The sequence below is a fragment of the Heterocephalus glaber genome, unplaced genomic scaffold (genome assembly GCF_053883595.1).
Source record: "Heterocephalus glaber isolate CG9 unplaced genomic scaffold, H.glaber_assembly_v1.0 deba00001497, whole genome shotgun sequence".
NCBI lineage: Eukaryota > Metazoa > Chordata > Mammalia > Rodentia > Bathyergidae > Heterocephalus > Heterocephalus glaber.
The window spans coordinates 44,050,753-44,065,351 of record NW_028258320.1 but is presented as its reverse complement, the minus strand read 5'-3'; the positions used below and the strand labels follow the sequence as shown (position 1 = coordinate 44,065,351).

General features: G+C 40.1%; 1 protein-coding gene across 1 annotated transcript in view; it reads right to left on the bottom strand.

Moving 5' to 3' along the window:
• Tbc1d12 (TBC1 domain family member 12) overlaps window positions 1-14,354 on the bottom strand; it is a 117,860-nt gene extending 103,506 nt beyond the window's left edge. The window contains exon 1 of the mRNA XM_004838539.4: window positions 13,292-14,354. Within this exon, the coding sequence (XP_004838596.2) occupies window positions 13,292-14,199 (908 nt within the window). The 5' untranslated portion in view covers window positions 14,200-14,354. The remainder of the gene's footprint in view (window positions 1-13,291) is intronic.
• Between the last annotated feature and the right edge of the window lie 245 nt (window positions 14,355-14,599).

The following is a 14,599-nucleotide window of genomic DNA, read 5'->3' as shown; positions in this document are numbered from 1 at the left end:
TCAGACACAGAAGACCATAAACCTCATAAAATAAAACCTCAGTGGTCGGGGATTTAGCTCAGTAGTTCTGCCACCTGCCTCACAAGCAGAAGGACCCGAGTTTGATCCCCGGTACCAAAAAAAAACAACCCTCAGTATTCAGATTTAACTGCAGTGTTAGTGCTTTGCAATAAGTAAGTGGGTTTTACATTGCAGTTTGGCACCCAGTCTCTAAAAGGTTCGCCATCAATGGACTAGAGCATTAAATAATAGATATTTATTTCCCACAGTTCTAGAGGCTGGGAAGTCTAAGATCAAGGTACCAGTAGATTCAGTGTCTGTTAGGTGGACTCCCTTCTAATGGAAGATGGTTATCTTCTTACAGTATCCTCACATGGTGGTGCCTTGAGGGCATAAAAAACTCTCTGTGGCTCTTCTTACAAATACACTAATCCCATTAGAGTCCTACCTTCTTGATCTCATCTAAACCTAGTTACCTCCCAAAGGTCATACCTCGAAATACCGTAACATTGGAGATGAAGGTTTCGACAAATGAACTGGAGGGTGGTAGAGGTATGTAAACATTCAGTCTATAGAAATGTATTTTACCACAATAAAAAAAAAACAGGTTTCTAAAACTGAACTTCTAATTATCAGTTTTTAAAACCTGGTTGCCATGGGGCCAGGGATTTAGCTCAGTGGTTCCACGGCCTGCCTCACAAGCGCAAGGCCCTGAGTTCAAGCCCCGATACCAAAAAAAAAAAAAATGGTTGCCAGTATAATTAACAGACTAAAGTCATGTATGTTTTAGAAAAAGTGTACCAAACCAAAAGCCATTTCTATACCCTGCATTTTTATAAAATGAGAAAACTATTTCAAAGAGATTCACTTTTTGCTTCTCGCTGTTAGATAATAAGTATATCAAATATAAAACTAATTGCTACTAGTTATACTGTCTTAAAAAAATATACAAAATCTCTGGAGATGTGGCTCAGTGGCACTGAGCCTACCTGGAAACCACAAGGTCCTGAGTTCAATCCCTGGTATCGGAAAAGAAAAAGAAAAAAAAATACAAAATCAATTGTTGTTATCAAAAGCTGTTTATTACATTTGAGCTTTTTAAAGTTTACTGTATCTAAAATGTTATTTAAAATTACTAAAAATATCAGAAGTGGTAAACAAATGGCATTTAGTATGGACTTATACTAAATAACTACATACTTAATACATTTTAATACATAGTAATAACTTGTATATTTAATACATTTTAATGACAAAAGATATGGGTCCATAAGAATGAATAAAAAAGTATGCCATCAAAAAATATATATGAAAGAAAAAATGCAAGAAAAAGCCAGAACATCTAGTTCTACTGGAATTGAGAGCAATTTGTTAAATCAATTAGGTAAGCTATAGACAATATTTACTTTTAAACTAGCAATAACATTAAGGTAATAATTATAAAACAAGATTTAACACATTAGTATAACTCAATTGCAGATGCAACATTATGCTTTGTGCTTAAAAACTATATAGCTGCCACAAATATTTTACCACAACCTATATGCTAGTCCTTTAAATATGGACCACTGGGGCCGGGGATTTAGCTCAGTGGTTCCGGCACCTGCCTTGCAAGCGCAAGGTCCTGAGTTCAATCCCTGGTACAAAAAAAACAAACAAAAAAAAATATGGACTGCTTTTGCAAATACACTGGTAATTAGAAAGTTTTAGACTTTCCTAAAATTAATATAGCTTAATCTACTAAAGATCAAATGTAAAGGTGGCAGACCCCAAGTCTCTGGCTTAACTTAATTCTTCAAAAGAGTACCAGAGAATGTAACTGTGTTGTATACCTAAAATGTAACAATAAAACTTAATGGAAAAAAAATTAACTATGAAAAAATAAAAGAGTACCAGAAGTGAACTTAGTTATGCCTAGTTATGCAACTCTCAACTTTTAAAATATTATATGTAACTACTTCCCTAAATACCTAGGGTACTGCCTAGAATGCTTACTATATTTATACAACCAAATTTGCTTGGTTGGCTTCCTAATGTGCTTCCACTATGACTCCCCTCTAACAAACAATTCTTCAGTTCTATCTTACAGTGACAGAGACAGAGAGAGAGAGAGAGAGAGAGAGCGCGCTAAATCCCCAGCCCAAAGTTTACCTTTCTTAAAGCATCACAAAAAATGCTACTGATATAATATCTATACATGTTACTCAATTTATCAGCCATCCCTCTAATGGTGATTGAAAAGCTTTAATGTTACTTAAATCAACTATCTGGATATCATATTTTAATAAATCTGAGAAGCACCAACTACCCCATCAGTCTCCATGCTCCAATTTCTCTAATCCCAAATTATCTTCTGCAATGCTACAAGATTTACTATTCTGAAAGACAATTTTAAGCATGTTTTCTCTTGTTAAAAAAAAAAAAAGAAAATCAAAAGTCCCATATGGTAGTTCTGTCATCAAATTTATCCCTTCCTTAATTTAGCCAGACCCTTTGCCTCAGTTTTTAATATTACTTCACTTGCCCTAGGTTCAGTCATACTAATGAGCTATCTGCTGTACCAACTGTTTCATGTGTAATTCTATATATGATGTTATGTGCCTGTACTGTCAGTCTCATTCCAACCCAAACCCTCACTAATAAGATACCAAATTTAATGTACTGGGAAGTGTTCCCTAACTTTCCACCCCAAAGTTAATCACTACCTCTTCAGTGATAGTGATGCAGCTTTGTACCCCTTTCATAACACTAATCAGGTAACAGCTTAAGTACTGACTTTTAGGATTTTATAGGACTCCCTTATGTTTTGTTTGTGGTAGTGGGGACTGAACCCAAGGCCTCACACATGACACCCCAATGTTCCACCACTGAGCTACATTCCCAAACCTTCCCTAAATTAAAAAAAAATGTTTTGTTAATCTAATTTCTTTAGTGCCTATTATACATAATAAGGTTCAGTAACATTTGTTGAATGAATGAATACTAAGAAAATTGCAAGCGGGCTGGGGATTTAGCTCAGTGGTTTCACCGCCTGCTGCGCAAGCACAAGGATCCAAGTTCAATCCCTGGTACCAAAAAAATAAAATAAAAAGAAAATTGCAAGCTAGTTCAGAAGTGCATATGCATTGCCAGGAGGCTCCAAAAACAAAAGGCTCAGCAGAATCATTAAATTTCAAAAGTATGATCACTGTAAAAGAACTGACCTAGGGCTGGGGATTTAGCTCAGTGGTTTTGCCACCTGCTGCGCAAGCACAAGGACCCAAGTTCGATCCCCAGTACCAAAAAAAAAAAAAGAACTGACCTGTTCTTTGTGGCTCTAAACAGTAAATCAGGACCAAGAAAATTACCAAGAGATATACTGTTCTTCAACCTAAAAAATCTTCTCATGATTTTACACTCTAACAGGCTGCCTTGAGAAAACTGAACTGCACATCAGTAAAACAATTCAAGCAAAGGCTAAATAGTGTCTATTAGGTCCCTGAACCCTCTTAAGAATGAAAAGATAGACACTTAGCTCTACAGTCACTGTTGGTGCTTTGCTTTACTGATATTTTGCTCAAGCCTGACTCAGTAGCACTTCCTGAATTGATAGTATCCATGACAGAACCTGTCTTCTTCAAGTAGCACAGGTGAAATCCCAATTCTAATCTAAGTGGTTGTTACTTTTTTTTCCTACATGGTATTATGTTTCCATTAAATGTACAATGAACCCAAAGATTGTGTTTCAGTGATCTTAAATAGGATAAAAATAATCTTATCTCCTCATTAAAGTGGTTAGCTATTATTTTAGTCAAGATAACGTTATAGTGGTTATCTTCTATGCAGTATAGTTCTGAGTCACTAATTGTATGCTCAGTTTTTTTTATTTGTTTGCTTGTTTTTTGGTGGTTTGATTTGGTTTGGTTTTTGCAGTACTGGGGAATGAACCCAGGAACTTTGTACTGAGCTACATACATCCCCTCCCTTTGTTTATTTTGAGACAGGGTCTTGCTAAGTCACTAAATTGCCCAGGCTGGACTCCAACTTCCAGTCTTCCTGCCTCAACATCCCAGAGTGCTAGGTTTAAAGATGTGTGCCAACTCACCTGGCTTTGTTTGTGTTTTGAGACAAGGTCTTGCTCTGCTGCTCAGGCTGGCCATGAACTCTTGGGCTCAAGCAATTCTGTCTCAGCCTTCTAGCTGGAACTATAGGCACATGCTACCATGTCTGTTTATATGCCCAGTTTTGAAAATTAATTCATAGCCTAGTTTTTGTGTTTGGTTGTTTTTTGTGGGGTTTTTTTGACAGAGTCTCACTATGAATCCCAGACTGGCCTCAAACTCATGAGGCTCCCTCATCAGCCTTCCAAGTACTGGAATTAAGAGGAATGTGCCACCATTTAGGGTGAACTATCCTACTATTCTTGATGTACTGTGCTTCTGGGGTATATCACAAAGGCAGATATCCTCAATTACTGTGCTGGTGACTTACGCAATAATTCCTATAAAAAGTTATGGTATTGGGCCGGGGATTTAGCTCAGTGGTTCTACCGCCTGCCTCACAAGCGGAAGAAACTGGGTTCGATCCCCCCATACCAAAAAAAAAAAAATTATGGTATTAAGGGCTGGAGATTTAGCTCAGTGGCACCGCGCCTGCCTCACAAGTGCAAGGTTGGAGTTTGATCCCTGGTACCAGAAAAAAAAAAAAAAGTTATGGTATTAGTCTTTAGACAACAAATTTTGGTGATCAATACCCAATTGAGAATTACAACAAATCCTGTTTTCTTTTGCGTGGTTTCTTTTTTTGGTACCGGGGATCGAACTCGGGACCTTGCGCTTGCGAGGCAGGCGCCGGAACCACTGAGCTAAATCCCCGGCCCGTTTTCTTTTATTTTTGGTACCAGGGGTCAAACTCAGGACCTTGCACTTGCGAAGCAGGGGCAGCGCCACTGAGCTAAATCCCCGGTCTCAAATCCTCTATTTTCTGAACAGCAATCAAAGATTATCAATCTCTTTAATTCTAGGTAGTAATGATTGAGTAAAAAAGTCAATGGGGCTGGGGATTTAGCTCAGTGGTGCTGCTGCCTGCCTTGCAAGCGCAAGGTCCCAAGTTCGATCCCTGGTACCAATAAATAAATAAATAAATAGTCAATGGGGGCAGGGAGTCAAGAGGAACGTAAATAAAAATAGCAATTTTATTACTCTTCAAAAATCCAGAACATAGGGGCTGGGGATTTAGCTCACCGCCTGCCTCTCAAGCCCAGGGTCCCAAGTTCAATATCCGGTACAAAAATAATAATAATCCAGAACACAGTATTCAAAGGGGATCTTTTACTTATTTAAAATTTCAATAGCTTAGTTTAGGACTTAAATTTCTATAAAGTATATCTTTCTAGTGATAAGCAATGAATTTTTTTTGCATGAACGAGATTTTAATTGCTAGATTTACCACGGTGTTTGTAGAGAAATTAGCCTTTCTTTACAGCACTGGAACTCAAGTAAGGATACACTGCACAAGTATATTTTGCATTTACCTTATCTTTTGCTACATGCACTTTTTAATACCTGAATCCATGCTACTAACTTTTAGAGCCTAAATTTTATACATACATACATATATATATATATATATATATATATGTGCAGCCTGTCATTAAAAAATATTTCAGTTTCACAAATGGCTTGTTATTAGAAGAAGCAGTGGTGAAGAGGGAGAGGAATGGAAGATGCCTTAAAGGAAATAAGTGGCTAGAAACATTCAAAAGAGCACTACAGTAGCCAGAGTAGAAAAGCTAGAGAGATAATCTGTAGTTATACTCTCTCACAGGCCAAAGTAATAATCACAAACTATCAAAGTCTAACTTCTACCCAACAGCAATTTTTTTCTCTCTACAACCCTCTTTAAGCTCATTCTCTAATAGTTTCTCTTATTTTTTAATCAACTTTCAAACCTTTCAATTTATTGTCTCACTATACCTTAACAAGAATAGTACAGAAACAAAATATTAATCTTTTATTTTATACTCCTTTGTCTTGCTTTTTTAAAAAAGTAACCTGTTAAGTTCCTTGAATAATATTTTGCAGAACGACAAAAAATGTATTTCTCCTACTTGACAGAAAAATGGCTAGAAACAACGAGATGAAAACCAGATTTGAAAATTCTAAATAATGCCCAATGTACGATGGGTACATTACAGTATCTGAGAAAATATGAGAAAACAGAACATAGTTTGATTTTAAAACTATCACATTCAGTTCCAAATTTAAAACATTTTAATCTGATAAGAGTTAGAGACAGGCAGACAGAAATATTTTTTAAACACACACACACAATGTGCCCAACATAAAATTAAAATTAAAAAGAAACTGAAAGGTCAAATTCAAAGGTACTTTAAATGCATTATCAAACTTCACTTTCAAACTAGTTAACTTGGTTTCCCAAGTAAACTTCTTTTAACTGCAGGAAAGAGTCTGCTAAAAACCAAGACAGTCACATGGGTTTTCCTCTCTTAGCCACAGAAAGAAGTACAAGAAAGGCTGAAGCAGCAAATTTTAGAGGACAGTAAGCAGGACTTCTCAAAAGTATAGAAAAGAATTACAACTAGCAGCAGAAGAAATAAAAATTAACACATTTTTGATAAACCATGAGAAAGGCTGAGTTATGCTACTATGTTGCGGGGACCAGAGGAAAGATTTACAAGTTTTCACAAAACAGGCAAGAATGGAGCTAGGAATGTATAACTCAGTAGTAGAGCTCTCGACTAATGGGTTCAAAGCCCTGGGTTCAGTTCCCAGCATCAAAATAAACAAACAAAAAAACTAGGCAAGTATGGCAAACTAAATGGCATAAAATTAAAATGAAAGACCCTTTCCGTTAATAAAAAGGAAGCTAAGATTCAATTAGGAACATACAATTTCACAAACTAGTAAAGATTGGCAAAGTAAGGCTGTATTTGGATTTCTTTCTCTATTATTTATACTCATCAATTACATAGTATTTAAATATGACCCGATTCTAAATTAATAAAGCATTGTGAGCTATAAGTGTATGTTGTATCTTCTTTCAGTTATTACTTGAGGAAATCTGCCTATCAATTAGACCAGTATTTCAGTGACTTAAGTCTAGGAACCACCTGCATCAGAATACAAGATGTGGGAGGTGTTAAAATTCTGGATTCCTGGTAGACTCCACCTGTAATCTACTGATTCAAAAATGGAGCCTCAACTTATCTGCATTCTTTACAACTCTCCCTCTTTCCCAGGAATTTGAAGAGCTGAAATTTAAGTAGCAGGGACCAAGAAACTACCAACCAGAATTGTCTGGGAACAACTCTTAATGTAGCTAACAGAGTTCTTAGGAAGCAAGTAAATATTCTCAAAATGGACTTGCTTACAGGGTGTGGTTGTATATCTCAGTAACTTGGAAGACTGAGGCAGAGGATCTCAAATCAAGGCCAATCTAGGTAACTTAGTGAGACCCTGTCCCAAAACTAAAAATTAAAAAGACTGAGGAGGGAGTTCTGTGGTAGAATACCTCTGGGTTCAATCGCTAGCACTGGGGGGGGGGGGGGGGGGGGGGGGGGAATGAACTGCTTTCCATCTCTGAATATGTTCAAAGATGGGTATATTGCTTTAAAATCTCTAAATGTTTCCATTCTTTCCCCAAAACTTCCCACAATGGAATAAGCATGAAATATACTAGTAGGCCAAGGTAAACATTTCATGAACTTAAAACTAAAAAATTGGCTTTGCCAGTCTATAAAAGTCCCTTAAAACAATAAAAAATACAAATATTTCAATCTTTCACTATATTCCTTCTTTTCAGTTCCTTCTCAGATTTGCTCCGAGAATTCGGTAAATTTTATATCACTACACCTGAATCCAGTTTAACACCCATCTAATTCTATACACAAATTATGTTTTAAAATCTCCTACTACGTCTGCTTTTCATTATGTGATTATATGTTAATTTGTTATATACATAGATATACAAGGTATCTTCAGATTTGGCTTCATTAACAGATTAGTTTAGTTTAGGATGGAAGGTAAAGATACTGACTAGCTCCTAGAAATACCTCATTCACCTACAGGAAGAGAAGGGAAGCCTCTCTGAAGTGAGTGAATGGCAAAGCATCAGCTTTCTGGCTCCTCCCTCTCCGCAGTCTTGAAAATGTGTGGAAGGCAGGAAAAGAGACGGAGGCTGGGCCCATAGATTAAAGAAACCACAGCAACTGGGTGCTCTGTCTAGCAATATTACATGGGATGTGAACCAAAGAAATCATTTCAAGTAGACTCATTGCCTAGAAGTCTTTATTTTTATTCTAGTGCAGTCAATAGTATTTTAAAGCTGACAAGATAAAGGAGGCCACCGAAAAATTTTTAAATTCTAATTGTCAACATCAAATCAAAATGAAACAATTAATGATCCAAACAAATAAAACCTCAGGGATAGGGCTGGGGATTTAGCTCAGTGGTTTCACCGCCTGCTGCGCAAGCGCAAGGACCCAAGTTCGATCCCCGGTACTAAAAATAAATAAATAAATAAATAAATAAAATCTCAGGGACAACATTTTTGGTGTGTTTGTGCCCTCCTAACAAATTTCACCTTGAGTTTGTCTTGTAAATGTTTTACAAGAAGTGTGCTTCCCTGGGCTGAGCTGACATTGGTCTACAGGCCTGTTTTTGTTTTTTATACATATTTATTTCATGGAAGAGACTAGAATGGCATAAAAGTCGCCAGACTACTTTTCAAGAGTGCAGCTGAATCTGAATCTGAAAGCCCACTTACTTCTGCTCTAAAATTAAAACCATAGACATTAAACCTGGATACAATATGATAGAGGGAATGCCTTGTAACACTATTAAATAAAACATAAAGATCAAAACAGAAAAATGGACAGAAACTTACAACTCGGTTGCACTCAACTTTTGTACATTTTCAAACTAGGGCTGAGAACAGTGCCCAGTTATCATTTTTTAACAGGGCGGGGTATAAATAAGTGAAAATGGCCCAGATCCTCCTGGAAAAGAAACAAGAGGAAAGGGGACATGTCCTCATTTTTTGTAGTCTGACTTTGCCTGTCTGGCAAAGCTCCTCTGTTGCCCCTATCTGCAGTTATTATCTAAAATGGGGGTGCCTTCAACTACAATGAAAAGTCAAAAGCCACCTATAAATTTGTCAATCACTAAAGGATATCCATGAAATACAGATGAATTTTAACTTAATTTTATTATTGCATTTTAACTTAAATTACATGTTTTAAATGTGTAATGTGTGCATGGCTATTAAAGATGTGTTGTTGGTTTCTAAGCCAGAGCTCTGGACAATGTATATTGACTACGATTCCCTGGCTCCGGCTGCTCTGCTTGGTGTAAATAGAGAGGATCTCAATCTTTGCGTGTGCCGAATATGGATTATGTCAAACTCTTTGAACACTCGGTTTGGTGAAGATGTTGTCACTATGTACAATAAAAAACTAGTGGAGGGGATTTGGCTGAGTGGCACCGCACCTGCCTTGAAAACACAAACATCCTGAGTTTGATTCCCGGTACCAAAAAAAAAAAAAAAATCTAGTTGAATTAACCAAAAAAAAATCTCCTAGTACATGAATTATGTAGTTTTCTCAGATTATACACAAAAATTCATTCCAGTCTTTTCCTTAAATCAGCAGAATTAGGTGCTGGAGTTGAAGAAGGAATTACAATACTCTTGCTAGAGTATGAAAAATGACATTTGAGTCCTCACTGTATACTACAATAAATACAAAGCATTTTAGAATGTTATCTTATTTAATCCTCATGATAATCCCATCAGGTAGGTACTATTATTATCCTCATTTTATGGACTGTTCCCTAAGGTTGACAGCAGTTCAGAATTATACAGCTAGTAGGTTAATTCAAATACAGGCAGTCTAATTCCAGAACCAGCAATTCAGACATGAATTTGCATAAAAGATCCACAAAATATAATTTAAAGCCATTTACTTTTTTTTTTTTTTGTATGGGGTATCAAACTTGGGACCTTGTACTTGTGAGGCAGGCAGTGGAACCACTGAGCTAAATCCCAGGCCCTAAAGCCATTTACTTTTCAAGAAGGAGAAATGGATCACTGAGGAACAAAGTTTAGCCTGACTAAAAGATTTCAAAAAAGTCTTCACTCCTTTCTGCTGTTGGTTAACATGGAGGTAGTAGTAGACACCTAGCATTTCAAATTTTACATACAGGAAAGGGTCAAGGATCTGAGGGAAGGTTACCTCTAGGGCTCCCACAACAAAGTCACCAGAGTCACAGAAAGGTACCCAGCGAGGCCCAAAGCAAAGTCCCAACAGGGACTGAAACAAAATTCACCTTATCCAGAAGCAAAGCTGGAGATGACCACTGAAGCCTTCCAAAATGACAACAGACCCATCCAAAGCAAATTCTTGTAACTTCTATGTGACATCCACCCTTGTCACTAAGTTCCTATCAATCATGTGTCCTCCCATACACACGGCTGGGGATGGAACCCAAGGCCTTATACACACTAGGCAAACAATCTACCACTGAACAACATGTCCAGCCATTTCATTTCATCATTTTATTTCTTTTCATTTTTGAGGCAGATCTCATTAAGTTGCCCAGGCTGGCCTCAAACTTGCAATTCTCCTGCCCTAGCCCCCAAGCAGCTGGAATTACAGTCATGCACAACTGCACCCAGCCAATGCTATGTCTTAACTGAATATACCACTCTGTAATAAGAGACAAATTGCCATAAAAAGGTCCTCTTTTCACTTAAAAACAAACATGAAAGTATGTTTAAAATATACTTGTTATATATTTTGGCCCAGTTAAGGGAAAAAGAAGTAGAAAAGGAAGGAGAACAGAAGCAAAAAGGATAAAGAGGTAGAAGAGAAACAGCCATCAGTGAACAAAGGTAGTGACTAATTGCAATCTGAAACTGGCTAACTACCTTCTGTAGATAGTGAGCTTCCTCATCTAAAAATTGAGATGGAAGGGCCAGGGATTTAGCTCAGTGGTTCGGCTGCCTGCCTCACAAGCGCAAGGTCCTGAGTTCGATCCCCAGTACCAAAAAAAAAAAAACAAAACTGAGATGGCAGTAGGAGCTACACCTAAGAACAACAATCAATTCCAGAACACACCAATCTTAAAAGGAACCCTCATTCAGAGCTTCAGAGCTGAGAATGACAACTGGACACAGGAAGGAAACAAAAAACTTTTTGAGTTGCTGGGACAAGGCTAATTTCTGATTATTTTTCTTAAAGATGGATGATTTGTTAAAAATTACACTCCCTAAAGAACAGTAAGAAAGGGGAGTCCATAAAAGTTGCCCATTGAACCCAACCCAAATGGAATTCATATTCAGAGATGAATGTCACCATTCCTGCCTAAAGGTGCTCAGGATCTAGTTAAAGTTTTAGCTAAATACTAAGAGAAAAATTATGCCTCTGACTCTTTTTTTGTAAGAATAACACATAAAGAAAGCAATCATTTTTATAAGCTTAACATTTAGATCTCAATTAAGAAATATGGGGTTTAAAGAAATTAGCTTTACAGCACCTAAATTTTCTGACTTCACATTCAGTGCTCTAATACATATGAATACCGTGCCCTATGAATGTTATTTAGCTATAGTAATGAAAGTTCTATTATCTAGAAGGTAAAGAACACTTAATAGTTTGATGAAAACTCCTACCTACTGCTAAAAAGGTTAAAGTTTCAAACAGATTTGTCTTGGTATTTCCCATAAATTGCAACGCAGATGTTTTCCCACTTAATCCACATTAGCCTAAACTACATCTCCAGGTCAGAGACCTTTTGCCCAACTCACCTCTATTCCCAATGCTTGACACAAAGCAAATACACAGAGGGTTCAAGGCCCTTTCCAGGTCTAAAACTGCTTGACATCTAACTTCAAATCATGTCGAAGATAGAGTGACCAATAAACACCTAAATGCCACAAAGTATCACAAATTCACAAACTTCACCCACCTTGAGACCTTTGAGAATATTGCCACTGCAAGCTTTAAATATATTTTTGCAACTACAAGCACAAATAAAGATCTCAATACTATATATTTTGTTCTATGAGTAACACAAAATTAAGATTTCTCACTTGATTTAATTATAGTTTCTTTGTAAATTTACACAAGCAGGAAGAATAAAGAATAATGAAGTGTGTCTTTGTATCTACAAATATATACACTAGTTGTATAACCTTGTAAAACCTGAACTACAGAATTTGTTTCTTTCACTTCTAGTTATAGTCAATGCCCCTCAAAAGGGAACAAAAACAGAGTAAGAAAAGCTTTAAAAGGAGAAATTTTATAAGTTGAGAATATTTACCTAGATATTTCTTTAAAAGCCATGTCAAAATATAACTCAAAGGAAATTGCTTTTTCAGTAATGTGCATTAAGATAAATATTTTCCAACTACTTTTCTGTTCCTATTAAACCAACAAAAAACCCCATTCTGAAATCTGCAATGTCCAGCACCACAATTTAATTTGAAGAACATCAATTTTAATTTGTCAAATCACAAATAAAACACCATGACAAAATTAAAAATAGGTCGTTAAGGGATGGGGATGTAGCTCTGTGGTAGAGCTCTTGCCTAGCAGATTGAGGCACTGGGTTCGATCCCCAGCACGGGAAGTGGGCTAAAAAAAAAAAAGCGTTCAAAAAAGATGAGTCCGATTTGGCATAAGCAGGAAAGGGGGGGGGGGTTCCTAGATAAAAAAATGCTATAGTAATTTGGCTTAAAAGACTGGATCTAATACTTAACACAAAACCGACTGCATTTTAGTCAAGGCCACTGAAACAACTAATTACACACTATGAAACACCACTTCTAATTTCAAGAATTTCCACCAACTTGAATGGATTTGGACTCCACGTAAATAGACAGCTTTGCAAAATGACTTCCCTTTCTCCTTCACAACCACACCCGTACACATATACCGCCTCCACTCCTTCTAAATCTTTAAGGTCCAAAAAAGAATGGGAGCCGAGGTTATCAGCTTTTCCAAAAGAAGCAACAGCAGATATGACACTACCAGGCTAACCAGAAAAAAATGCACAGAAACCCAGTGTGAACACCGCGTACAACCAACAGGGAGACAAAAAGATTTGCACCCCGCAGGGCTCACAAGGATTCCTACAAAAACAATGCAGACCCAGTTCCTCTTGGTCTAGAGATAAATCAAAGCCAAGTCCCGCTGCGCTTGGGGCCACATGGAAGTAGCCTTCCTTTCCGGCAGCTCGTGCCAGCTCCAAGGCCGGCCCCACCCCGACCCCCGGCGCAGCCTGCGCTGTACCTGGCGAAGAAGTCGGCGAAGCCGCCGCTCCGTCGAGCCCGGGTCGAGGTCCCCGCAGGGTCTTGCTCCGCGGTGGGCGAGGACACCTGCGGCCCTGCGGAGGTCAGGTGGTCGCCGGCGCTCTGGCGGCGGCTCACCTCGAATGTGTTCCGTGAGTTCAAGCGAACGTCCGGAAAGCCAAGGACCAGCTCCGTGCCCCCACTAGTTCTCCTGACCGAGAGGGCGGCGGGGGTCGCGCCCTCCTCGGAACCCGTGGCTTCGCTGCCCGAGCCCTCGAGCTTTTTGCCGTTCACGTTCCCCAGACAGCAGCTCCGCAGCGGGTCCTCCAGCGGCGCGGCCCAGTCGTCCACGCTGCCCGCGCTTTCCGCGCCCTCGTCGCCAGGCCCCTCGAGGCGCAAGCGGCCGCAAGGGCAGGGGCTGCGGCCGCACGACTCCGGGCCATCGGCGCGAGCCAGCCCACTAGCCTTCTCCAAGCCACGACGGTCCTGGCCCGGGAGAAAGCCCGAGTCCCCGTTGGTCATGCCTCCCTGTCGCGGCGCTCGGGCACCCACTGCCCCTGAGCCGCGGAGCTTGGAGCCCGGGCCCGGAGGGCAGGCGTCCCAGCGCAGGGCTACCGAGGACAGCGAGGCACCGGCCTGGCCGCCGGGCAGGGCACAGTAGCAGAGCCCCGGCTCTAACTGGCCCCCGGCCGCGGCAAGGTAACGCTGAAGGAGCTGCGGTGGCGGAGTCTCCTCCTCCTCCTCTTCTTCTTCCTCAGCCGCTGGCTGCTCCACAGCGCCGACGCCTCCGCTAAAGCCGCCCGTGGCCCGCATCATCTTCCCGTTCTGGCCCACGGGCTCAAGCGCAGGTACTAGAAGCAACTTAGCGTTTCTGCCCGAACAGGGTCTGGCATCCTCTGGACCCACCATGTGAGGCCGGTGGGCCCAGGGGCCAGAGGAGGCTGCGGAGGACTCCGAGCCGCAAGCTCTCCCAGAGACCAGCGGTGGACGCAAGGTCCGCGGCCCCAGCCGCTGCAACCTTCCCAGACCCACCCCTCCCACCCGCGGGGACGGTCACTGGCGAGAGGGCGGGCACGCGCCTGGGTCCGCGCACGCGCAAAAGCCGGACCACGCAACCCTGGAGCTGGCGATTCCTCGAACCATAGAGACGGCAGCTAGAGAGCCCCAGGCGGCCAATCTGGAATCGGCTGTTTGGATGGTGGAGACTGGCGCACTCAGTGGATGACAGCTCTGAGAGAAGCGCGGACCGGGCTGTTGATTTAGTTCAGTGGCTTCGCCGCCTGCTGCACAAGCTCAAGGACCCGCGTTC